Source organism: Desmodus rotundus, chromosome 11, assembly GCF_022682495.2.
Source record: "Desmodus rotundus isolate HL8 chromosome 11, HLdesRot8A.1, whole genome shotgun sequence".
NCBI classification, from domain to species: domain Eukaryota; kingdom Metazoa; phylum Chordata; class Mammalia; order Chiroptera; family Phyllostomidae; genus Desmodus; species Desmodus rotundus.
The window spans coordinates 36,300,818-36,328,182 of record NC_071397.1 but is presented as its reverse complement, the minus strand read 5'-3'; the positions used below and the strand labels follow the sequence as shown (position 1 = coordinate 36,328,182).

General features: G+C 32.8%; 1 protein-coding gene across 1 annotated transcript in view; it reads left to right on the top strand.

Moving 5' to 3' along the window:
- Positions 1-27,365, top strand: part of PHIP (pleckstrin homology domain interacting protein) — a 141,590-nt gene that overhangs the window by 3,761 nt on the left and 110,464 nt on the right. The window contains exons 5-6 of the mRNA XM_053913788.1: positions 10,978-11,128; positions 11,223-11,321. Coding sequence (XP_053769763.1) covers positions 10,978-11,128; positions 11,223-11,321 — 250 coding nt within the window. The remainder of the gene's footprint in view (positions 1-10,977; positions 11,129-11,222; positions 11,322-27,365) is intronic.

Genomic DNA, 27,365 nt, shown 5'->3' with positions numbered 1-27,365 from the left:
TTTTTCCCAGATTTGGAACTGTGATCACATTTCTTGCTCTACAAAGGCATCACCCACCGCTAAATTGGGTCCATATTTTGCTAATTTGTTAACATCTCAGGCAAGTCATGGAATTTCTGGGGGTCCCTGCTATCTCATTCGTGAACTAAGTGAATTAACATTTTTCTAATCTGAAAATCTGATTTTTGAACTAGAAATAGCAATACATTGTCTCTAAGATTTCAACTCTTTCTTTTTGGAGTTTGATTATTCAAAAACCCAGAAAAGAGACAGAGATGATGTCGATTTTAAAATTTTATAAACACCTTTGACAGTGGTATTCTCAGGCTGTAGTATATTTCTTTGCAAGGATGAAGATTTTTGAGACACCACATTGTAGACTACATCTTTATGCTGTAATTAGTATGTATTTCACTACGGTTTAAATATTAGTTTTCATAAATTAATTGGTCGTCTTAAAGTCAGAGATGATTAGGAAACATGAATGGGAGATACTTAGGTATGTATCTTAAGTATGCATTTATTTAGAGTGTGCTGATTAATGTGAAAGTTAAAGTATAAAACCTAGGAGACAAATTTTAGGGAAAAAATATTACACTTTAAATGTTTTTGAATCAGCGATTCCCATTCTACATTAAAGATAATATAGTACTTTTTAAAACTCGACCAGTATAATTTGGGGTGTGGTATGCCATATGAAGTAAATGTTAAAGAGTTTCCGTTTCATTTTTTTGTGCGGATTGCCAATGAAATGCTAAGCTTAGCTTGGTAGCTTCTAAAACAGGGCTTTAATATAATACGGACTGAAGTGGAAAAAAATTTCATCTTTTCTTACACATGTAAGTCTATTGGTACTTAATTCATTATTTTGAAAAGTGAGACATTTACATATATTTCAAAATTAAATAACTTCTTGTTAAAATCTTAATACCCTTGAATTGGCATTATATAAAGAGAGAGTTGAATTATCTCCCTAACTACACAGTGGTGTTTTAGATGATTGTCACGGGTCAGAATAGTAAGTACCACAGCAGTCTTATTTCCCAGTCTGTGAAATGGATTAATAATATAGCTCTTAACTTTGTAAGATTCTGTGAGTGATAGGACGGGCACAAATCAAGTATTCAGTAAAAGTTTATGTTTGCTATTACTAGAATTTTAGTAGTGGTAGTAAAGGTTGTTCCAATTATACCTTTATAGGGTATTAAAGTTCAAGAAAAACATTTTTATCTCAGAAACAAGTGTACATAACTTTCTGAACATAACAGCTACAATATTAAAAAAGGCCACTTAAAAACTTTAGAAGATACTATTAGTATTAATACTTTTAGAGTCCAGGATAATATAATTAAGCCTAATATATAAAGAAAAAAAATACAGTAAATAATAAAAATAAATAATTTTTAAAGCATGTTGGGCAGACATCTAGAAAACCTTGGTAATCTGTATAGTGATTCTAACTATGACTATTTTTTGTGGAACAATTAACATTAAGAAGTATTTGGGTGGTTGAAATATCCAGAATTGGTTAGAGGATATATGAAGCTTTTTCTTTTCATAATGATCAGGTGACTTTTAGAAATATATGAAGGGAGTTTGACCTTCGCATGTGGCTCCTCCTGTCCAGAGATTTGCGTAATTTAAAACGGTTAACGATAGTTGTATTCTTTTTGGAAATTGTCAGAGAGATGTTTTTCCTTGTTTTGCCAGTCTGGTTTAATGATACATATGTTTTAAAGAGTTTAATAAAGACTTCCTTGAATTAATTCTTAAGTGAACATTAGGTTAGATAAATCCTATGAATGTCATTTTTTTAATCCACTCAGAATTTCTTTATCATATAACCACAAGATTTTTTCTTTTATCTAGAAATTCTTCTTACTACAGCCATACTTTTCCTCAAAGTTGGTGAATTATCATGTCGCTATATAATTGTAGCAAATAAAATTGTGTCCTACCCAACTTATTCTGGACAAATAATACCAAACAGCTTAATTTTATACTTCCTAGTAGTTTCCTCATCTAAATTTTAGATTTCATAAAAATGTCTGTCATAGTAAGCAAAATGGCAGTTATACTGAGCATACCCATTTAGAATCACTTTCTATTTTAATGAACTTCAAAGAAGTCAGTCATTAAAATGAGTGCATTAGAAAAAAATTACTAACAGTAAAATTTTTAGGGTATTTAACTTTTATAATTGTGTCTGAAGTGATAAAGGCCATTATATAAAAAGAACCATATTTAAAATTTTAGAAATAAATTTAAAATGTGTCAAGATTATCAGTTCCTGTTTTCTAGTTTGTGAGATGCTGTGTTTGTGAAATGAGTAATTTTTGAAAATCAGTAAGTTATTTGGAATTATTATATATGTTACTGAGCATATGGAATATACAGTATTAATACTTTATAACAGATTGGGGGGGAATGTTAGTACTTTTTTCTTTATGGAATTTGAGAATTCAGGGTACTGAAAAATCAAAATGATGATATTGAACAGGAAAATATTGTAAGTGTGAGAGCCTTGGTCTCTACAGAGAAGGCAGTCTAAAGCAGGTCTACCTTTAGTTATTTGCCTTTTGCACACACACACACAAGCAGCCTTATTTGAGCTCAGGAATCACATAAGGAAAAGGATGGTTGAATGAAAAGTTTCGATGCTAAGAAAAATTAGGGAGTATCATGGTTTGATACAGCTTTCACTTAAAAGTAATTTAAATTGTAGAGGAAAAGAGATTTGTAGTATAAGGCTTAGATTATTCATGGTAGCATGAATTGTGGCAACCCTTCTGCAAAGGAAACATAAAGAATCTATGTATTCTGGACTCCAGATGGCCCGTTGTCATGGGGGCATGAACCATTTGGTCTCTGTCATAGATGGATAACAGGCACGTAGTCTGTCTTCACAGAGGTTATCATATAAATGCAAGAAATATTTACCTTTGCTTGTGTCACTTTGTTTTGGTTTAGTTTTGGGCTGTGGAAATAATAAATTCCAGTCAACTTAGAGAAACACACATTTTCTGAAACAATTTCACTGCCATTGGATATGTGGTGTTAGTATTTTGAGTACATTGTTTGAAACTGAAACATGACTGAAAATGAAACTGGTTGTTCTCTTAAGATTATTTACTTTGGCATCTTAGGCATAAACAGTCTAATAGTTTTCTGTCTTTAAATTAATAGACAATAACTTCAACAGAATTACAGATTTGAATTTTAAGTTATACTTTACTAAGCAAATGTTTTAAAGGATTTTTTATTGTACAAGTTTTGCTTAGCAAATATGACTTGATTTAAAAACAAAACTTCAAAATACATTATTTTAAGAAGTGTTTTAAATTAATTTTTTTATAGCATCCTTTGTGGTTTGTGGGAACCTTAATGGAAACCTTAATTTTGGATGGAAGGTTTTTTTGTTTGTTTTTGTTTTTTGTTTTTTAGCAGTACATAGGTTGTGATGAATAAACTTTGGAAGAGCAGCATTGCTTTTTTTTATGACAAATTTTTATTGATAATTGTGTTGATCATGCTAACTGAATTATCTAAATGAAGTGTTAGGTGGTTGACCAAACTGTGAATATAAAGCAGAGTCTTTCAAGTGTGTTTATTCACAGTTAATTAAGAGTAAATAGGCCCTGACAGGGTAGCTCAGTTGGTTAGAGCATCCTCCCAATACACCAAGGTGTTGTGGGGTTTGATCTCTGGTCAGGACACATGCAAGAATCAACCAATGAATGCATAAAGAAGTAGAGTAACAAATTGTTGTCTGTCTCTCTCTCAAGCTGATAAATAGAAATTTTTAAAAAAGAGTGAACAGACCGCCAAGATCATTTTGATACCTGTATTTCTAATTACAAAGAAATCAAAAGCATGTGAGAGTACTTCTGAAGAGTAGATACCCAGCTTAGAAGATTTGACTTGAAAAGTGGTTATGGGTTCTAATAAGTTTATAATCATAAAACCTGTGTAATGATGAAAGGGGGAGGCTAAAGTTTTGAGAAGGAAACTAATAAAAATAGCAGTTAACTTAAAGTCATGAGACCTGGGTTTGATTACTCTTTCTCCTGTTTTTTAAAAGTATGACTTTGGATACATTGTGTAACCTTTGGACTTCAGTTTTCTTTACCTGTGAAGTGGGAAGAATACTTAACCTTATTTGTTTGTGAAGATAAATAAATTTGGAGAATATTTGGCACAAAGTATTCCATATATTTGTCTATGTGAAGATGCTGTTAGTAAAAGTGCTCAGAGAAAAGGTAAACTTGCTTTAAAGATTATAGATATAATTGAACATATACTTTAATAATGGTAAGAGATGTATAATTATAGCTTTAGAAGTTTTGAGATGTTTAGGGGCTGGGTTTTAATAATAAGCCTGTAGAATGATTAAATAGCAAATAGGTATTTTAAAATTTATGATTCTTGTTTGTATGCTAGAATAGTCATAAAAATAGGAACTGCATTCCATTAAGCTGACCTTTTAGTAATCCAAACTATAGTAGAGAGCAGAAGCAACTAGACTTTCATATCTGAAAAAACTGTGAGAAAATAGATGAGACAACCTGCAAAACTGACTTTAAAGACTAATCAGGTTTTCTAGAAATTTGGTCAACTCAGTAGGTGGATTTTATTTTCATAGGGAATTCTTAATTATATGCTAGAGGAAGGACTGGCATTTAGGTCTCACAGGTAAATTAAGTAATTGGAATTACAATAATATATTGATCTAGTCTCACTTGGAAAGGTCCTTAAAAAGATAACCAATTCTTTCCCCCCGTTTATCTTTAGAAAGATTTTTTTCAACATGAAAGGTCAACATATAATATGTAATGTGGAGTATAATTAAAATAAAGCCAACTCTTATGTCAGGTACTGTGATTATCTCCCAAGGTAGTGACAACAGATGAGGACATTGAGACTTGGAGTAAATGTTTTTCTCACACTTAGTGTGAGAGCCTCAACTTAGGTAGTTTGACTTGGGAGCCCTTCATCAAACTATTGACCTTTTCTTAAAAATTGGTTAGAGAGGTTCTTCATATCAGTATATCTGGTAGAATGAAGTGGCTTCCAGGTTCTTTATATTCTCTTTCCACTGATAATACCTACATTTTAGCAGTACCTTTTACTGATAAGGAGAAATTTTTCTTGGCTGGAAAAGACAATTGTTTATATGAAGTAGCGTACCAAGCAGAAGATTGTTTTAGCCAAAGATGCAGGAAATTAAACCACTCTAAGAGCTCAGTTTCTTTTTTTGGTCCTTCCTTGCTACAATTCATATATTCCAAAGATGATCCTATTGTTGAAATTGTAGTTGATAATTTGATAATTGATAATTCTAGAATTTTATGTACACAGTTTGAGAAAAGAGTGATAACAGATGTATGATTTGTGTCAAGGTGGAGAAGGCATGAACAGAGTTGCCTCTGATTTATAGAATTCTATTACCCTGTTGCTGGAAAAGTTGCTAGAACCAAGGATCATTCTTTAGGTCTGGGTAGTAAACTGTGGCTGATGTGGGAAAATTGTGCAGAAGTCCTGTTTTTGCAAGGCTCCTGAGCTAACGTTAATACTTTTTTAAAAATAGTTTTTAAATATATATGTGAATGCCACAGAGATAGCAGCCTCCAAAGCGTAAAATATTTACATCTGACCCTGTCCAAAATGTGTTGGCTGACCTTTGGTTTAGATAATATAACATGATATTTACAAAAAGGATACCTTTGTTTAAATCAGGTTTTAACCATTAATTATGTACAGTTAACCAAAGATTGTTGTTACTGTGTCAAGTGATTTTCTCTGTTGCTATTGGAGGTGGAGACAGGGATATGAGAAATTTGAAAAAGCTCTAACTAGCCCACTGGTGTAGGAGTGAATGAATCTCAGTGAGGTTGCATCAGGGTTTGCATTCATAAAGCAGGCTCTTGCATCTTAGTGAGAGAGGAGATGAAATGTTTATCAAAGGTGACATGCATTTTAAAAAGTGGAGCACTACTGATAAATGTGCCTTTTAAAAAATTCTTATTTTTTAGTAGTATCAAATTTTGCAATATTAACCCTTTTGTATAATCTATTTTACCTCTCTTCTAACTTTTAAGTGTTTAAAATTTTAATCTTAGAAATATTGAGAAAAGTAGGGTTGATCACATTGATTTCCTTTAGCCATTTTGGGAGAGAGTGTTTAGTTTTGTCACTATATTGTTGTGGTAGTTTTATCTTTTACTTCTATCCTTAGATTTTTAAGTGTTTCCCTTTTCCTGTAGGAATTTATGCTTTTGTACTAGTTTGTTCATAGTGAGAGTGAACTTTAAAACATTTCTTTTTCTGGCTCAGTTTAATATGTCTTTTGAAAAGTATTCAAAATGTCTCTTTTATAGCTTGCTTGCACAATGATACATGCATATATTTGAGGCAATAGGTACTTTAGGGCTGGGCAGTATGAATGTGGGCTCTGGAGTTAACACTGCCTTGGTTTGATTCTCATCTCTGCCATGCACTAAATGTGTGTGACCTTTCAAGGTTATTTTATCTTTTTGCAGCATAATTTCTTTATTAATGGGAATAATAATAGTACATATATCTTTGTGTTAAGTTGATTAACTGAACTTTTACATGTAAAACTTGACGCACTTACCACAAGGGCTAGCATTTGGTATAGAGCCATTATGTGTTAGCTATGTTAATCACACTATAATTTGGTCATACTTTTACTTGCTGAGCATCTAAAGAGATTGAAAGCAGTTTTGGTCATGGAAAGTAGTGGGTACGTATATTAGAACTGAGGATGTGAAGTTTTGTTTTGTTTTTACCAAATAGTGTATAAATAATTACCGAGAATCCAAATATAGGTATTTTGGATAAGGGATTTTATTAGAATGTCATTTCAAGTTTTCCTTTTAGTTTTAATTTTCTTTTAATTATTTATTAGTATAAATAAAAGTTTATTCAAACTAAAAAGCTTAATATTAAAGATAAAGTTTTACTGATTTGAAAATTAAAAATTATATATGTATGTCCATAAATGAGCTATTTTAATTTTCTAAAATTTGCTTTTGTTTTTACATTTTAAATATTGACCATAGTGACATGGATTAATATTCATGAAGAATAATGTTTAGAGAAAGGCAGTCACAAAAGATAATTTTTATTTATTTTTTAAAATAAGTATTTTGTGTATATGACATAGTTGGAACCAAAAGGAGATATGATCCCTGTTCTCTTACAGTTTGTGGTGAACTTGAGAAGAAAAGCATTAAATCAGTACACTCTTAAATGTATAATCATAAACTGCTGATGTATGAGTTAAGGAAAAGGCATTGAGTGTGTACATCCAAGATAATATACTTACACTAAATAGGGTAAAGGAAACAAAGGAAGTGACGTTGGAGGGAAGATGTGAAGCACATAGAAGAGTTGTGTGGGCAAGGGAATGTGGGGGAATGTTAAATGCATCACATAGAAAATGCCTGACAGAAGAGGGGGTACAGGTAAAGAACCTGAAAGAAGACTTAAATGTAGGAAGTGGGGCTGTGTTTAAATGTAGGAAGTGGGCTGGAAGGTGTAAGGCTGGGAATGGGCCACTTAAAGGAGAGAAATAGGAATGAGTGAACCAGAAATCCATTTCAGGGTTTGTAGACCATGTTAATGATTTGAATCTCCAAAGAACAAGGAAAGCCTCTGGTGATTTTAAGTGGGGGTGACGTGACCAGATATATGTTTTGGAAAGAGGATTCTAAGGTCAATGGAGAATAGATTTTAATGAGGTAGAGGACATGAATGGATGTGGCAAAGATGGGGAGTTTATTACAAAGATAATTTGAAGTTGGGCTGTTATTGTGGTGAAGGAGAGAGGTAGATAAATTTTAGGAAGGAGACTTGGTGAAACATCAGTTTGGGTATTGGGAATGAGGTGGGAGGGAGGAATGGGCAGTGTAAAAAAAAATGACTTCTTGGTTTGAGGCAGGATATATGATGTATGGTGTTGCTATTCACTAAGATGGGAGATATTTTTGGGGGTGTGTTTGGCATGAAGATTATGAGTTCATTTTTACATATGTTGAGTTGAGGTTTGGGGACTCTAAAAAGAGATGTCTTTTAAGAAAGTTTGATATGTGTAAGGATTGTCCGAGGAGAGAGTATGGAGTGTATAGAAAAGAGGTACTGGAACTGGTTTCTGAGATCTCAGATCATAAGGAACTTCACCGTTTAATGGTTAGAAGTCAGTGGTTTCTGCATGTTTCTTGTGTTCACTAAGCTTATTAAGCACTCAACTGTAAGTACTGCATTTTGGTACTGGGTTGATAGGTAAACAAGATCTAATTCCATGTCTTATGCAGGATATGGACCAATAAATTGGCAATTTTGGTATAGTCTTATTAAACCTGCAAACAGGGCAAGATTGTGTTAGGGCCTGTATGTGTGGTTTTTGGAGGGGAGGGGGAGAGGATCATACTGGGAATCTAATGAGGTCTGAGTGTCAAAATTTATTAAGGACAGTTTATATGGTATGATAAGTACTACAAAGTGGTGGAGGTGGGGAGCGTAAAGGAACATTTTGGAAGTAGTATAATGTGCTATGGAAACATAAACAAGGGCAGTGGTGGTGTAACAGGTCATGTAAGGCATGGGCTAAAACATGAAAGAGTATGATATGTGGAGGTGGGTGGGTAAAGAGTAGATTTCAAGTAGAGGGATCAACTTGTATAAACTTTCAAAAACCAGAAAGCATGAGAAGTTTAAGAACTGAAAGTATCTCTTGTAATTTTAAAATGAACTTTGATTTTGAAAAATTATGACATTAAATCATCAAGGAAAGGTTTGGTAGGGAAAAGTGTATTCATAAAATTTTATTAAAAGATGAAATTCTGCAATAAGGATTCTTAGGTTCATTATCTAAAATGTATTTTGCAAGAAGACCCTCAAACAAAATCACAAAATTAACATTAATAATGAGCTTTCTTGTTAAAGTAAAACTTTCACAAGGAATTTTGGTGAATTTAAAGAAGTTATATTAGAATAATGGTCATATTCCAGTTTAGAATTGTAAGGGACCTATAAATATTTTAGATAATTTTCTTTTAAATTATATTTTGAGCAAATTAGGAAAGATTAGAGAAAAATATAAATACAGTTGTAAAAATTCTTATTTTTGCATATTTTCTTTCAAGTGCTTTTTCTACTTAGCTAATCATACTGAAGAAAGTATTTGAGAAAGTATGTTTTGAGTTGAGATGATAATACTAGGGAAAAAGGGAACCTATAACTAACTGAGTTTTGGAAATTGTGCATTAAACAAAATTAGTTTTATTTCAAGATTTTTGAGAGGCTTTAATGTCATTGAGCTTTGTGAATCCCCAAAGCAGAGATATAGTGTATGTATAATTTGTATTAGAACCTCTTTTCCAGAATTATTCACTTTATTAGTACGGTACTTACTGACCATCTACTGTATGCCAGACTCTGTACAGTTTTCAATTAGCCTATTAAATTGTGACAGGATGGCTCAATGTTGTCTTCTTAACAGGAGTGTATTATGAGGAAAAGTAAAGTAAGTTCTTCTTAATAAGCTTCAGCTTAGAAGGATGAACATTAGCAAAGTTTGTAGAAATACCATTCATGGTCTTAAGCAGTTAAGAGTACAATAGATGACTACAAGAATGGAATGAAATGATTTAACCCTTCACTTCTCCCCCAAATTAATCATATAAGGAATTCATACTAAAATTGCCATTACTAACTGAACGTGACCAATGCTCAAACTTCATGACCTCAGAACCCCTTTACATTAATAAAAATTATTGAAGTTTCTTTACCTGGATAATATTCTCATTTATCATATAAAACTAAAATGTATTTTAAAATGTTTTATTTAAGTAATCTACTAAATTAATTTCATGTTAATATAACTATTTTTATAACAATTATTTTCCAAAACAATTTTGCGGGAATAATGTCATTGACTTTCACTTTGGGGGCCTATTAATGTCTGGCTTAATAGAGACACATTCTTGTCTGATTTCTGCATTTATTCTCTTGTAACGTCACATCATGTGTCTCCTGGAAAACACCATATATATTCATGAGAAAATGAGTGAAAAAGCAGATAACGTCTTCTATTCCTAATTTTCGCCTGAGGAACCTCCAGGGGTTTCCAGAACACACTTTTAGAGCTCCGACCTAGGATATTTTTTAGGTACTACAGTGAGAAACTTTTAGTAACTTGATAACTAAATAAATATGAACTTGATAAATATAAAGTGATAGCATAGTGTATTTTATTTTCTCTAATTCTCTCTAGATTGTTATGCAAATATTGTCTTTTTACTAAAAAGACTTTAGGATAAGTAATAAAAATAATGTTTCATATTGTGTTTTCAATACTTAAGCAGTATTTTGAAGTTGATTCATAGTTTATTCAAATATGCTGAAACTTTTTCTAATAGGTAGATTTATTTAATAATCATCAAAATATATTTAAAGTAATAGTTAGAATTTGGCCTTTCTGTTAGGTCTTAGGTAAATTATAAAACTCAGTATAGATGTTTTATAAGTGTTTTAAATTTTATAATAACATGAACAATCAAGGTTTTTTTATCTTTATAATACCAAGGATACAAAACATATATTTTACAATTTGATTTTTTGAAGTTTTTGCAAGTTAAAATGTTAAACTGAAACATCATTTTACGAAAAATGCTTTATATTTTTTCATTTTTCAGTATTTGCATTGACTGGCATCTGTTGATTTATAACTTGTTATATTTAGGTTACATTAATTCTTTAGTATTTAGTAATGTTTGTGTAGCTATTCTATTCTGTAAGTCAAGTGATTTCACAGAATAAACATGAACTTTTTTCCAAGTAAAACAAAATATTCACTAGCCAGAACATATTACTATATATTCTAATGTACATTTTATTCCTATAAAGAATTATATCACTATATTTAGCAAATATTTTGTGTCTTTCATATAATAGGTGAAGTATTACAGACATTTAGCACCTGATCACTTGCTGCAAATATGTCATCGATTAGGACCTCTTCTCGAACAAGAAATTCCACAAAGCGTTCCTGGAGTACAGACATTATTAGGAGCTGGAAGACAGTCTTTGCTACGCACAAATAAAAGTATGGAAAATTTCCAATAGTGTTTATACATTCTTTTTCTCCCTTTTTGTCTTTGTGTCCTATCTTTATATCCATAAAAATGTGTATTTAATAGGCTGCAAGCATGTTGTATGGAAAGGATCTGCTCTGGCTGCGTTGCATTGTGGAAGACCACCTGAGTCACCAATTAACTATGGTAGCCCACCCAGCATTGGTGAGTTGTTTAAGTTCATTACCAAGTTGTTGGTCTTTTGGTAAAGAGCTTTTGAAAATAAAACTTTTTTAGTTACTATGAAATAAGAAAATTTCATATTATGTAGATTATATTCAAAGAGAAAAAAGCTATCTTTTTTTTTTGATTTAGGGTCTGGCACAAATATACTCCTTTTTATTACAAAATCTTTCATGACAAAATCATAAGCATGTAATTCTGTAACAATATCATCACACTCAAGTACACCGTAAGACGTTTTAGGTGAAATGCTCAAATTAAAACTACAAATTATTACACCCATGTTATGACCCTACCAACCACTCTCCAACAGGCCTTACTTCTGCCAGACCCTATATAAGTAATCTTAATATTGAAGAAGTCATAATAATGTGTAATTATGGTTTATTATATTGTACCTAATAGAGGTTAAGTAGTTCATTGGTATTTTATTTTTATAAAAGACTGTTTATGACAGCGATATTTCAGCTGCATAGGACACTGTGTGTGCTTCAGAACATTTTAAAACATACAATACCTATTTAGTCAGGGGCACTGACCTCTTTTCCTTTAGATTGTCAAATGAAGAAAAGGCAACAGCTAGCAAAACAGTACTTGTCCAGTGTGAATGCCCTGTATTAAACCATAATATATAGGTCATATAATAGAATTACATCTTATTGGTTATGTTGTATAAGGTTGCATCTTGATTGGTTGATTCTTGCTACCAGAAATCCTTATGTATAAATATAGTCATCTGAATTTTTAAAGTCTGCATGGAGCAGAAAGGGTAGGTAATTACTACTACTACTACTACTAGTACTACTACTACTGTTATTGTAAGTCAATAAAAATTATACGTATTTTTTGTCAGATTGTCAAAAAATACAATCTATTTTTTGGTGGTGCCACAGAATTTTAGTAATTAGTTTATGTCTGCCATGAGATGAAAAAGGTTGAAAATTGCTGGTTTCCTAACTCATGTATTATTAGGTTGATTTAATGGGTGGCTGTATCATATAATACAGAATAGTGATAAGGCTGGAAAACAAAAATAGTTTTATTTTTTAAAAAGCATAGTGCAGTTTTATTTTGCCTTTAAAATTTCAAAGAAGGAAAACTGATGCAGGTAGGTCTTCCTCTTGAAATGCCTCCTAGATTCATCTCTTTTACCTTATCAGGTCCTTGTTTTACCTGAACTCCTACATATCCTGCAAACTAGTCTCATTGCTTCTGATATCATCTCCTTCCCTTCTTCCAGGTCATAAGGTATAGCACTGTAATATTCATCTTATTTCATTCTACTTTAGCTATGTCGCTCTTGTGATCATGGTAGTGTAAAGAGGTTAAGATATTTTAATGGTGTTATGCTTCCTCTACCACCAAGTATAAACTTGTGAATTTTAGAGACCTTCATATTTTAATCATAGCCTCTTTTTCCACCCTCCATCCTTATGTCTAACCAGGAGTTATTCTTTCTCTTCCATCTATCTGAATCCTACTTAATTTTTTTCATTTTGTGCATACTTTACATAATCATTAATATTACAAGTTTTGCATAACTTTTGCTTTATGTTTATATACTACATCTTTTTTCATTGTCTTATTTTCAAGCATTTTGTATCCTTTTATTTTCCATATCTGTTAAAAATAGAGTAGTTTTTAAAAAGTATAATATGACAATCTTTGTGTGTTTTATCTGTGCATTTTGTTCTTTATATAATTACTGACACGCAATTTTGGTTTAAAACTACTCTTGCTACTGGAAAGTGAACTCTTTTTTTTCCTTTGGTTTTTAAGATTTTCTTTTTGGTTTTCTGTAGTTTGTGTCTTGGTGTCAATTTGTTTAAATTAATCGTGTATGAAATTTATTAGGCTTCTTGAATCTATAATGTCTTTTATTGCATTGGAAAATTTTCAGCTTATCTTTTACTGTATCATCTCTGCCTCATTCTCTGTCATGTGGGACTCCAGTTGAATAGATGTTAGACTTTTTGGTCAGATCAGTAAAAATTGCTGACATGGACATAGGGAATATAAATATGACAAAAATGTCTTGAGTTTTGTGTTACAACAGAAAAATGCTACTGATATATTCAGGTAACAAAATTAATTACCAAGCAGATAATTGTATTTTTCTGAAAGACTTTTTCTTTTTCTTTTTTTAATATATTTTATTGATTATGCTGTTACAGTTGTCCAATTTTCCCCCCTTTATTCCCCACCGCCCTGTACACCCCCTCCCACCCATGGGTCATACATATAAGTTCTTTGCTTCTCCATTTCCTATACTATTCGTAACCTTCCCCTGTCTATTTTCTACCTACCATTTATGCTACTTATTCTCTGTACCTTTACACCCTTTCTCCCCGTCCCACTCCCCCACTGATAACTGTCCGTGTGATCTCCATTTCTGTGATTCTGTTCCTCTTCTAGTTGTTTGCTGAGTTTGTTTTTGGTTTTTTTAGGTTCGGTCGTTACTAGTTGTAAGTTTGTTGTCGTTTTAGTGTTCGTATTTTTGTCTTCCTTTTCTTAGATAAGTTCCTTTAACATTTTGTATAATAAGGGCTTGGTGATGATGAACTCCTTTAACTTGACCTTACCTGGGAAGCACTTTATCTGCCCTTCCATTTTAAATAACAACTTTGCTGGGTAGAGTAATCCTGGATGTAGGTCCTTGCCTTTCATGACTTGGAATACTTCTTGCCAGCCCCTTCTTGCCTGTAAGGTCTCTTTGGAGAAATCAGCTGATAATCTTATGGGAACTCATTTGTAGGTAGCTGTCTCCTTTTCTCCTGCTTTTAAGATTCTCTCCTTATCTTTCATCTTAGGTAATGTAATTATGATGTGCCTTGGTGTGTTTCTCCTTGGGTTCAACTTCTTTGGGATTCTCTGAGCTTGTTGGACTTCCTGAAAGTCTATTTCCTTCCCCAGATTGGAGAAGTTTTCCTTCATTATTTTTTCGAATAAGTTTTAAATTGCTCTTCCTCTTCTGGCACCTCTGTGATTTGAATGTTGGAATGTTTAAAGATGTCCTGGAGGTTCCTAAGCCTCTCCTCATTTTTGTTAATTCTTGTTTCTTCATTCTGTTCTGGTTGAATGTTTCTTTCTTCCTTCTGCTCCAAACCGTTGATTTGAACATCTTTGTTAGAAAATTATGAATAGGATGGTAATGGAAAGGAAAATCATCAAATTTTTTGATGTATTAGTTTGTCTGCATAGTGATTCAGTGTATCATTTCAAGTTGTCACAGTGTGGGTCAGAAGACATTTTTTTTAAATATGAACTTTTAGTAGTGTTGACTTATTTTGTTGATCACTTCTTGCCATTTTCTGTCTGGCTACCTTTAAAGATTTTTTTTGCTTTTTCCTTGGTAAATGTGGTATTACCAATTGTCAGTGGAAGTAAGAAAAAAAAACCTTAACATTTTAGGTGTTCCTAACATATATGATAGATTTAAATATTTACTGTAGATCCAGATATTTAGATTTTGACACATTTGGGATATAGGGCTTTTTTAAAATGAATTTTAAATTTTGGAATAGGAAATCATTTACCAAAAAGCTGCAGAGAGAGTTCACAGAGCTCCTGTTTGCCCTTACTCATTTTTCCCTAATGTTATAGTCTGGTACATTCCTCAAAACTACTTAACTAACATTGGTACATTATTATTAACTAAGCAACAGACCTTATTCATATCTCAGCAAATTTTCCCACTACTCATATTTTCTTGTTCCAGGATTTTCAGTCCAGTATACCATACTACACTTAGTGTTTATTCATTTTCACTGAACTTCTTGCCATAACTCAGATGATCATTTAAGATCCATGGTGGTAAATTGGGTTTTCTTTTCCTAGCTTTTTTTCAAACTGTGTGCAAACTATTGGACCTCTCTATTTGAATATCTCACAATTGTCTCACCTCTGAAATGTCTAAAATACAAATTTTGATCCTCTGAAACTTACTATTCTAAACCTAGGAGCCATTTTATTTTAGACTCCTATTCATTTTTTGTGAGTCTTTAGTAAATAAAATCAGTATATTCTGTTCTAGTCTCTTGAAACTGTTTTCCCTTACCATTGCCATAACAACATTTCAGGCCTTGATACTTCATACCTGGCACTCTACTTCATTTATTCACTTACCCACTAAATGTTGAGTCCCTACCTTATATCTGTCAGTGGGCTATGACATATGTATTTTTTTGGAGTTGGAGGATAAACAAGGTCATGTCTCTGTTCTCCTAGAATTTACAGGCTGCCTGATTCTGTGTCTCCAGTCTTACTCCTATACTGTAGGATTTAGCTGCATTCTTTCTTTTTCTTATTTGTTTTTTTTAGATTTTATTTATCTATTTTTAGAGAGAGAGGAAGGAAGTAAGAAGAGAGGGAGAGAAACATCAATGTGTGGTTGCCTCTCTTTTGCCCCTACTGGGGGCGGGCCCACAACCCAGGCATGCGCCCCAACTGGGAATTAAACCATCGACCCTTTGGTTCATAGGCCAGCACTCAAGCCACTGAGCCACACCAGCCAGGGCTCCATGAGGATTTCTAAATCAGGTTTTTTTTTAACTTTGACACTGTGTATATTCTTTGTACTGTGCAATATAGGGTGTTTGTCAGCATCATATCCAGTAAATGTTAGTAGCAAACCAGTTGCTCCTATACCTCCCCCACAATTGTGACAACCAAAAATGTCTCCAGACATTCCCAAATGTTCCTGCTGTAAAATTGCTGCCAGTTGAAAATTATTGCTCTAAATACTTTAAAATGCAGGTATTCTCAGCTCTAATATGTGACTCACAAAACTTTTCCCCACTTTTCCTAAACTGTACTTTTTATTCTAGCTTTGTACAACTCTTTGGCAGGTCTTAGAATCAGCCAAATCATCTTTCATTCCATTGTCTCTGACCATGATTTATTTATTGGGCAGGCCAAAAAGTCTGTTCAGATTTTTTCCATAAAATAAAAGATACATTTTTTATTTACATCAATAATTTTATTGATTTGGATATTTTGAGTATGTTGACTATCTCCCGCTATTGGCTTCTAGTGGGTAGAGGCAAGATGTGCTGCTAAAAATCTTCCAATGCATAAGACAGCCCCACAGGAAAGAATCATTTGGCTAAAATGTCAATAGTACCAAGAAACTTCACAAACCACTTTTGACACATTTGATCAGTCACAGAACCTTCTCCATACCCTACACAAATCTGTTTTTGCATTTCAGTTGCATTTTTTACCTATCTTGAAATAATAAAGCATAATACAACAAAAATGTTGTATATTTTCTTCCATCTTCAATATTGCAATCACTGCACAAAATTTACCAATTTTGAAAGTTTGTATTAAATGCACTCTGATATGACAGCTGTCACGATACAGTCTAACAGAATTGTTTAGAATGAAGTTCAAGACACCTAAGCACTACTAGAGCCATCGTACGGGGAAAAAATGAACAAACTTTGGCCAACCCAGTATTTCTGCAGTGTCTCTCTCTCACTCTCTCTCTCTTTTTTTGTCTGTTCATCCTTTCATACTTAAATATCACTGCATAGAATTACGTAACTGCTTATTGTTATCTCTTCCATAGCTTTTATCGCATACTTGTGGCTATTTACCTTTTTTTTGGTACTGTACTTTTAGGTCCTGGAGGATAGAGATGATCTTTTATTGCTCTTTATAGACCCAGTTCCTGAGCATTAGTAAGGATTAAATGAAAAGGCAGTAGATAATTGATGTAATTGATGAACTGGGGTGAGAGTGGAAAAGTTCAGAGGTAGGTGGGGGGTAAAAAGTAGAACAGATGGTTGGAAGAAGAGAGAGATTTGGTCCAAGGATGGCTTTGAGGTAAGGGAAAAAAATCCAGAAGCTTGTTTTTAGGAAATCAAGGTTTATTAGTGAAAACCAGTTAATTATACTTGGACTATTAGAACCATACCTGTAAATTTAAGAAGCAACTCTTGAGCTTATCTCAGTGCTTTCTTATTTTATTTTATTTTATTGTATGTTTAAAAATCCTGTCCTGACTACTTTGTACCTCCTAGTCCATGATATAAATTATGAAAATTGAACTGGAATTTATTCTTGATACAAGAATGAAAGTGGTCAGTTGTTTTCCAGTCCTCTAAAATCCCTTTAATAATTTAAAATAATGTTTACTTTCAAAGGTATTAACATATCTCTAGTGTTGTCCTTTCTCCAACCTCTTTACTCATATTATGCCTGTTTTCAGATATAATTTACTTATTATTTGCCCACTATAATAAACGCTACTTCAATAATAAATGGCATGGGTTAGGGAAGATCAGGACAGAAGACACTTAGATACTTTAAAGTTAAATGTGGAGATTTGTTTAATGCATGTTTATCTTATGAAAAAGAGTGTAATAAATTAAAGCAATCTTTCGTGAATTGCCTTGTTCATATTTTTTTTTAATTATGTTTACTGTGTTATCAAAGTAAACTTTTTATCTCTAGGATCGTTTTTGTTTGTTTATTTTGCCTACTTACTACCATATCTTTGTTGTTTTACTTACTGCTTCTGCAGCAAGGTTTCAATCTGGATGGGTGGGGATGAAAAGGAGTAATATGTGAGTGTTAAGAAGCTACTTTGCCTTGAAAAATAGCTTTATTACATAAGCATCCAGTTGATGCTATCGAGCCTATACATTAAAAGAATTCTTAGATCTTCTCTACCTTCATAATTTTCTCCAAGAAAACAGATTTGAACAAAGGGCAACAAAGATTCATTAAAAATTAGGTTATAAATCTTGACTCTGTTTTAGTGGAGATGTGTGCCTTAGGCAAATTATTTTTCAGCTCCTCAACTTCTTCATCTCTCGAATGGGAAAAATAGCTATCAAATCTGGTTATTTGGAGGCCTAAATGAGATAGCAAAGTAAGGCACAAAGTATATGACAAGAAATGTTACTTCTGCCTGTTTTTCCTGTAATTGTTATTTAATGAATTATTTTGCTAATAATTTTTTTTGAAGAGTACTCTTCTGAAGAGAAGGTTGTTTTCTCATTTTTATGTTATATTTTGCCATATTTCCAGTATTGCATTTGACTTATTCTGCTAATATATCTGGCAGTGTGCTAGGATCTTGAGTGACAGGGTTAATTTGGCCTCATGTGATTATATTTCTTACTCATTAGAAAGATTGTTGTACATCATCATAAATCTGTAAGATTTAATAGATATGTAATTTATTATTTTTTTAAAAGATTTTATTTATTTACTTTAAAAGAGAGGGGAGGGAAGCATTCAGTGTATGGTGGTCTCTCACGCGCCCCCTACTGGGGACGTGGCCTGCACCCCAGGCATATGTCCTGACTGGGAATTCAGCAGCCGACCCTTTGGTTTGCCAGGGCTGTAATTTAACATTTGACATTATTCAGTAAATTATAAGATTATAATAATCTGTGATTTCTTTCCCTTTTATTTATTTATACTTTCCCTTCATATTCTCAATTTAGTCTTACAGCTTTTCTGCCTCAGTACATACTTTATCCTTAGATGTCTACTCATCAGTTATTTAAATATATTTATTTTAACCTATTATTTTCTCAGTAACCATTTTTTCTTTCAAAATTTATTTTCTTTTATTCTCTGCTTTTCTAATCTTACAGTTTTATGATTTGTACTTTTGTGCAATTATTTCTGACTTAGCTATGTTTTTTAATCTATCCCTTGAATGATACTCACTTACCTTTGTTTTTTGTACTATACTACTAGGGCCTGCAGGGGAGAGATGGTTTTATTGCTCTTTACAGACTCAACTCCTCAGCATTAGTAAATATTAAATGAAGAGGCGGTAGGTAATTGATGAAGTAGGTGGGATAAGAAAGGTTTATAATGATATTCATATATCCACTTAACATAGGTTGTCTTTTTTAACTCTGTTTTTGCTGTCCTGGCCCCGCTGTTTTGTTTTGTTTTGTTTTGTTTGCCCCCTAAGAACAGGTAGCTGTGAGAGACTTCTAAGATGTGTTTTTGATTTTTTTTTTTTAAATCCTCACTAAAAGGTATATTTTTATTGATTTTAGAGAGGGAGGGAGACAGGGAGCCAGGAGAGAGAGAGACAGAGACAGACACATCGATGGGTTACCTTCTGCATGCACCCCAGCTGGGGATTGATCCCACAACCTAGGTATGTTCCCTGGCCCAGGACCTGCAACCTTCTGGTGCATGGGCTGATGATCTAGGCAACTGAGCAGCCTGGCCAGGGCAGGCTTTTGATTTTTAAGGAAAATAAAGCTAATTCATTATAACAAAGTACCAAACATATAAAAGACATTATTTATATTTTCTTTTGCTTGAATTTCTTTGTGAATTATGATTGATCATAAAAAGGGGTCACTTGATGATTGACAGTTTTAGGTGAGTTGACATTATTGCTCTTATTGCTATTTTGTTTTTTCATTAGTAAGATGAAATTTGTTTTGAGGCACCCCCACAACATACACATATTTTTCCAGACTAATTATTAGGTTTGATGTTGAGTTTCATATCTCTGTAAGTAAAGCAAATTAACATATTTTCCTCATACAGTTTTTAACTTTTTAATTTGAATTTTTTCAGGGAGCTTTTGAAGGTAAGGATTTCTTCAGGAAACCTTTGAAGTTAAGGATTTAACATATTCCTAGACATACTGAAATTGAAAAGTTCGTGATCAGGCTGTTTAAATACATATTTAAACATAAATACATAAGTAGATATTTACTGGTATATAAACAGATAAATGACTTGTTAAGCTCCTTAACAGAGATTCCGGGGGAAAATGATTTCACTCAAAAATCTTTTTTAAAAGTAAAAACAACTCTGTTCAGTGATTTCCTCAAATCCTTACATCTTACAAAAGTAAATCTCATTGAACAGAGATTTTCTTTATTTTTTCTTTTTTAAAATTGTTCAATTATAGTTGTCCCCATTTTTCCCCTATTAGTCTCCCCTGCCTACCCACCCCTCACCTCCCACATTCAGTCCTACCCCCAACCGGTTGTCTTTGTCCATGGGTCCTTTGTACATGTTCTTTGACTTGACCTTTCCCCTTCTTTCCCCTGTTTTCCCCCTCCCCCCTTCTCCTCTGGTCACTGTTAGTTTCTTCTTTATTTCCAAGTCTCTGGTTCTATTTTGCTTGCTTGTTTGTTTTGTTGATTAGGTTCCACTTACAGGTGAGATCTTACGGTATTTGTCTTTCACCTCTTGGCTTATTTCACTTAGCATAATACTCTTCAGTTCCATCCATGCTGTTGGAAAGGGTAGGAGCTCCTTCTTTCTGCTGCGTAGAATTCCATTGTGTAAATGTACCACAGTTTTTTGATGCACTCATTTACTGATGGGCGCTTAGGCTATTTCCAGCACTTGGCTATTGTAAATAATGCTGCTATGAACATTGGGATTTAAAAAAAAAAAAAGGATTTGATTGTTTAAGGACAGTCAATATAGAAATTAGTATAAAATATCTTTGATTTTACAAACATTTGTCTCATTTGCTTTTCCTAACAACTCTGCAAAATACTCCCACTTTCATTAATGAGGAAACAAACTTAATTGAGGTAATTAAAACTCATTTATATCCCTGGTTATTTTGTCTCTGATCTTATACATTTATATAGCATCTTTTTGCCTCTTGAGATTCTTTGTGCTTTAGTCTTACGTCATCTGTGTCCATCTGTAGGAATACCTCGGAGATGTGCAAGTTTAGTTCCAGACCACTGCAGTAAAGTGGCTGTCGCGGTAAAGCGAGTCATAATCTTTTTGCTGGTAGAAGGTCTCTCCATCAATTTGTAAAGCAAAGCACAGTAAAATGCGGTATGCCTGTATTGATTTTCGTTTAGGAGCCTTCTGCCTCAGAATCTGAACTCTAGGAACAGTAACACATGATACATTGTTTCTTTCAAATTTTTATCTTTAGTTCCTTGAGCAAGCTTTAAGAATCTTGTTTGCAAAGTGATGAATTTTTTCTAAAATAAAATTTTATTTTTTGGAAACCTGATTTCTTTTGCAAAATCAGCTTTTGTTTTTAGTTATATCCCTTCTGATCTGTTCTCATGGAAATCAAGATAAAACTGCAGTTAAACTGCAGATAAAACTCAAAGCTGTCTTATTATATTACTCCCACTTCTTTCTTCCTATAAGCCTTCAACTTACTGTTCTTGGGAAATAGTCCAAAATTCTTGAGCATACCTTAGAAAGTATTGGTAGCGTGCCCTCTACCTTCTCAGTCTCTTTTTTGACATTTATCCCTCTGTGCTCTGTATGCTAACCATACCCAGCTTTCTTTGGTTGCTTGAATGCTATGCTCTTTCCAGCCTCAGACCAAAGCACATGTTTTTTCCTTGACCTAGAATATGCGTCCCTCCTACCAACATTCTTTTGCTGTTCATTTTTCAATAAAAAATGGCTGAAATTTTGCCCTAACTGGTGGTGTTGCTCAGTTGGTTAGGTATTGTCCCTCAAAGTGTGAAAGGTCACCGTTTCTATTCCCGGTCAGGACACATTCCTAGGGTTCAGGTTTGGTCCCCGGTGAGGGCATGTACAAGAAGCAACTGATTGATGTTTTACTCCCTCTTTCTCCCTCCCTTTCCCTCTCTCTAAAAATAAATAAATAAAATCTTTTTTTAAAAGGCTGAACTTTTTCAGTTTAAATGTCAGTTTTTCAGAGAAGTCTACCCTGACTCCTTGATAACCTCCTCCCCCCTAATGTTTAGGACCCTGTACTATATATTTTTAAATTTCCTTATACCTTTTATTTGATGATACCTTTTGTTGTAAGTCATTGTTTCATGTCTGTCTTCCCTGCTAGACTACATTCTCCAAGAGAGTATGTGCTTTGTTTTTTTCTGTTATATCCCTTACACCATACTTGGCCCAAATAGGTACTCTATAAATGTTTGTTGACTCAAAATTGAACAATTAAAATATTTGACATAAAGCAATACTGTATAGTTGTTTAAAATAATATTTTTATTAAAAGAACTAAGACATTTAAAACTGAAAATATTATATCATTGTAGTACTTTTTTTGAAGTACCATCAGATTAGTTTCCAGAGAAGAAAAGAGGAGGCAGAATAATAGAAATCAAACAAGTAATTATACCATTCTAGTAAATTACAGTCTTAGTAATTGTGACATCTGTTTTGTTTTGGTGTGTGTTACATATTTGGTTTATGATTTTTTGCTTGACTTGCAGTCATCATCACTTTTTGTATTTTATTTCAGTTAGTATTTGTGTTGTTTTCAGACATTGATCTTTGTGGTATATGCTAAATCTTAAGAACATGGTGTCTTTCAAATAGGAGCTACAACCAAAACTTCAAAATTGACTATGTAAAGATTTGGAGGATGACTACTGTGCATGGTAATTATGTTAGTTACAGTAGTAAAATGAGAGAAGCTCTCGTGGGCATTGTGTTGCCCGGGTGATTATTTCCCTTTACCCTTCATTCTCATTTGCCTGCCTGCCTTTTTTTTTTGTAGACAAACAGCTGATTACAGGATTATCCTTTGGATGTTGCAACCCTTTGTACTTTTAACTAGAGTTGGGACTTTTGTTTATTATAGTTATTTAGGTTATAGTTAGGTTATTTTATTTGTCTTGTTCCCGTGTTGGTCATTTGTTAGTTACTGGTGCAGGATGATATATGGTAGATGGTGCTGTAGAAATAAACCAACCTGTATTGAATTATTTCTGGCTAGTAACTTCACAAAGATTATTGTGGTAAGCTTTTTAGTGTGTCTCCATAGTGAATTAAATGTTAAAAATTACTTCTTATATGATTCCTTCCCAAATAATACTGAATTTAAACTATCTTTGATGTATTAGAAATAAAAGTTATACACCAAATTGATGTCCCTTTGTATAACGGCTTTTGAATCAAACTAGATGTGATTTCTTTGTAGCATATCATTCAGTACACTGTCAAATAGGCAGTGGTTATTCTCTGCGGTGTATATATATTCGGATACTTTAATACACCTTAGTCTTTACGTTTTCCTCCTTATGATTAAATAAACTTAAGTTCCTTGCATCTTTATCTGGGCCCATTTTTCTCCATCTTGAATTTAAGTAAGTCTCTTTAGACAAATTAGGTTTTTCATATTGGTATTTTGCGTTCCTTGAGATAAATTGAGCTATACTTTATATAATTAAAAGTTTAATTAAAGGAACAAATATATGCTCAGTGGAGAAAACTTGGAAAACAGAGAACAGCTCAAGTATCAGTCAGTCTCGCTGGTTATCTGCTTTTAATACATTGGTATGTTTCCTTTCAGTCTTTTTTTTTTTTTTTTTAATATTTGTCTACCTGAACAGCATGGAGTGTGTGCACTCCTGGGCTTCATCTCTGGGAAAGTTACATTTTGTCATTCAGTTTTCTTGTTGGTAAGAAATATTACCTTATTGGAGATAATAGTAGTGCCTACCTTAAAAGATGGGCGAAGATTAAGTGAGAATATATGTAAAGCACCTTGAACAGTGCTTGGCATGTGGTAAAGCACTCGGTATATATTAGGCATTATCTTCCAAACCTACAACACAGCATAATAGTGTTCCATAGCCTTTTTTCTCCCCACATTGTGTATTGTACTTTGACATTTATCCACATTGTTAATTGCAACAGATAAGCCTTCTTTTACCATCACATTCTTGAAGTCTTTCTAGGAAGAACCTCTTTCTAGCTCTAAGCCCTGCTGACTTTTCTCTTCATAGCCATTTTCCCAAGGTATTTGACTCCTGGCTTTGTCGTAACTTCTCTTTTAGTGAATTTTATAACCATTTTTGACCCTCACAGTCATAACTTCTTTTTATTAGAATATTTTTGTAGTTCTTTAAAATGAATAAAATTTTGTGCCTTATCAAAACCTTATACCACACAATATATTTGTCTGATGGAAATTCTGAAATCACCAACACCATATATATAGACAACTTTTTGGACTTCAGATGAACTTAGGTGGTCATTTTTATTTAGTATTACCTGGTGATGGATATAGCATTATTTTGTTGGGAAAACTACAATCCATACTTCATATCCGTCAGTTTCAAATCCGTGGATTCAACCAACCACATACCAAAAGAATTTGAGAAATAATGTTATCTTGCCGATATGTACTATGTAGTTAGGCCTATGATGGTTGCATCTATATTGAACATGAACATACCTTTTTTTGGTCATTACTTACTAAACAATACATTGACTATTTCAATAGCATTTACACTGTATTGGTATAAGTAATATAGAGATAATTTAAAGCAGGGGTCCCCAAACTCTGCGTCACAGACCAGTATCAGTTGGGGCCTGTTACGAGCCATGCTGCACAGCAGGGGGGTGAGTTTGAATATAATGTGCTTGAATCATTCCCCCAATGTGGAAAAATTGTCTTCCACTAAAATGATCCCTGATGCCACAAAGGTTGGGGACTGTTAATTTAAAGTACACAGGAGGGTATGTGTAGGGGATGTGTGTGTGTGTGTGTGTGTAAATGCAAATATTATGCCACTCTGTGTAAGGGACTTGAGTACCTTTAGGGGGTATCCTGGAAGCAATACCCCATCTAAAGGGTAAATCAGTTTGGAATTTCTATGTGGTCATGCTTACATGTTTATCAATTTTTTTTAGAGTTTAGTTTTATTGGTTTCTAAACTTCTGTTTTATAGTTAATGACTTATTAATCTTACGTTGAGAAAGCCTTTATTAACACAGATTGTGGAGATTAAAGTGAAACCTAGGTACTGATTTTTGAAAAGAGAATTTACTCTTTTGTACTTCAGGAATTTTTCTGTGTTATTGATTATAACTATTTCTGCATTTTATTTTCAGAAACTGGGAGCTTTTCAAGTCTAACTAGGATCACAGAATAAAATTAATCAAAATATAATACAAATTGAATTTAATAAAAATTAGTTAAAATATTATTAACAGTTAAAAAATTAACCAAAAACTAACCTGCATTTTTGTTAAGTCATAGAAATGTAAAATTTTCCAACTCATCTTTTTAAACAGTGGTTAATTTTGATCTTGAATAATTTATTACATTTGTACCATGTGTCCTTGTCCATTTTACAAGTACTTAGCAGAAGGAGAAAAAAATTTTACAAGGGGGTGATGGCATTTCTTCAGTTATTTCTTATTTTTAGAGATTTTATTATGTATTTCTGTAATGTTCTAAAATAAGTAGTTACTATTGTTCTTCAAAACTTGGTTCAAATGGTACAGATTTGTATAGTGAAGAAAAACTAAGGTAACTTTATGTTCATCTTTTTGTAAAATCATCTGCATTGAAAACTTGATCCCAGGTATAGGAAGAAAGCATCAGGTTCCTGGAGAGAAAAATGTCAGTTGTTTATAAGTAAATTTCTAACAAATTGATTTTTTTTAAAACTTCAGTGATCCTCAAATACTAAATAATCAAGACTTAAGATATTTCAAAATGGACATATAATGAATATTAAAATATCATTAGGTATAAAATTAACATTTTAGTACTGGCATATGAATAGTCACATTTTTGGTGACCTGGCACAAAAATACGTACATAAGATGATTTAATCACAACTTAATGGAAGGGAGAAGGATTAGTAAATGTAAAGACTGGAGCAAATGATTGATCATTTGGGGGAGAAAAATCTTTTCTCAAAATTTTTAGAGACACACCTCCTACTATATACTAAAACTCCAGCTATATTAAGGAATTAGAAATTTAAAACAAAAAATTTTAAAAAGTGTAAATGGATATTTATTGTACTGTTAGCTGGTAAGAGGACTCTTCATATTAAAGCAATAGAAGAAATTACAGATGAAAGGAAAAATACTGATAGAATTGACCTTGTAAGATTAAAATCATGAAATTTTTAAAAAAAGCACAATATGTAAACAATGTATATTGTGGAAAATATTCCTACAAATCTAACTGGAGAATTTAAAAGTGAGAGAAACTTGCTTGAAGTCAACCACAATGTCAAAATTTGAACTTAAAGCCTTGATCTTATTTCATTAAGTAATATAGCATAGCTGTTAAAATGCTAGTTATGAGGGAAACCTTTGTAAAATTCTAAAAGTGAATGCTTTAGGTGATAGAATTATAGATTTTATTTTTGTGTGTTTTATTTTACATTGAGTATGCATTTGTATTATGTTTAGAGAAATGAATTAATTCTTGAAAAATATAATTAGGTGTGAACTAGGAAAAATCGACTTGTGATAAAATTTGATTTGATAAAATTTGATTCTAGTATCTTGAGAAGTAATAGATAAGAATGTACTGGTTAGATGCATACTCAGTTATACCTAATGTGAAGAAATCATGGGCCTTTTGTTTCTTGCTAGTAATTAGTTCTGTGTACTTGTATACATAGACTTTGCTTCAAAGACTATTCTGAATGATTTGTTACAAATGGCATGTCTCTATTTTGCTCCTTTTCTCTCTTCAGACTTAAAATAGATTGATATTCCAAGTGGATAACAGTGATTTCTGGGATGTTTATTTCATTTACTGGTCTATTTACTCAGACAATTGAGTAAATATGTTTACTTCTCCCTTTCCCTCCAGATTAAACCCATTTAGCATGGCATTTGAAATGAAAAACTATTTAGAGATATTTAGCATCTATAATCCTGTTGATAAAGAAATCCTTCATTTTTGTTTTATTCCTAAATCCAGTTGTTTTATTAACATTTAATTTATTCATTAAATTCACCAAATATATGTATTGATCATCTACTAAGTGCCAGGCACCACTGTCAGCTCTTCGGCTAATCAAAGCAAAACACAGAAATCCTGCCCATATGGAGCTCATTATGTTGTGGGGGAGGCAGAAAATAAATAGTGAATATAATAAACAAATAAGTGTATAGCATCAGGTGATAAATGATAGAAAAAGAACAAATACAGAGCTACATAAAGGTGGATTAGGAGTTATGGGTGGTGGTGGTAGGGAATGGTTTACAGTTTTCAATGAGTTGATCGGGTTAGGTCTTGTTGACAGACTTGAAAGTGGTCAAGGAATTAGCCATATGTGGGGGAGTATCTAGTCAGAG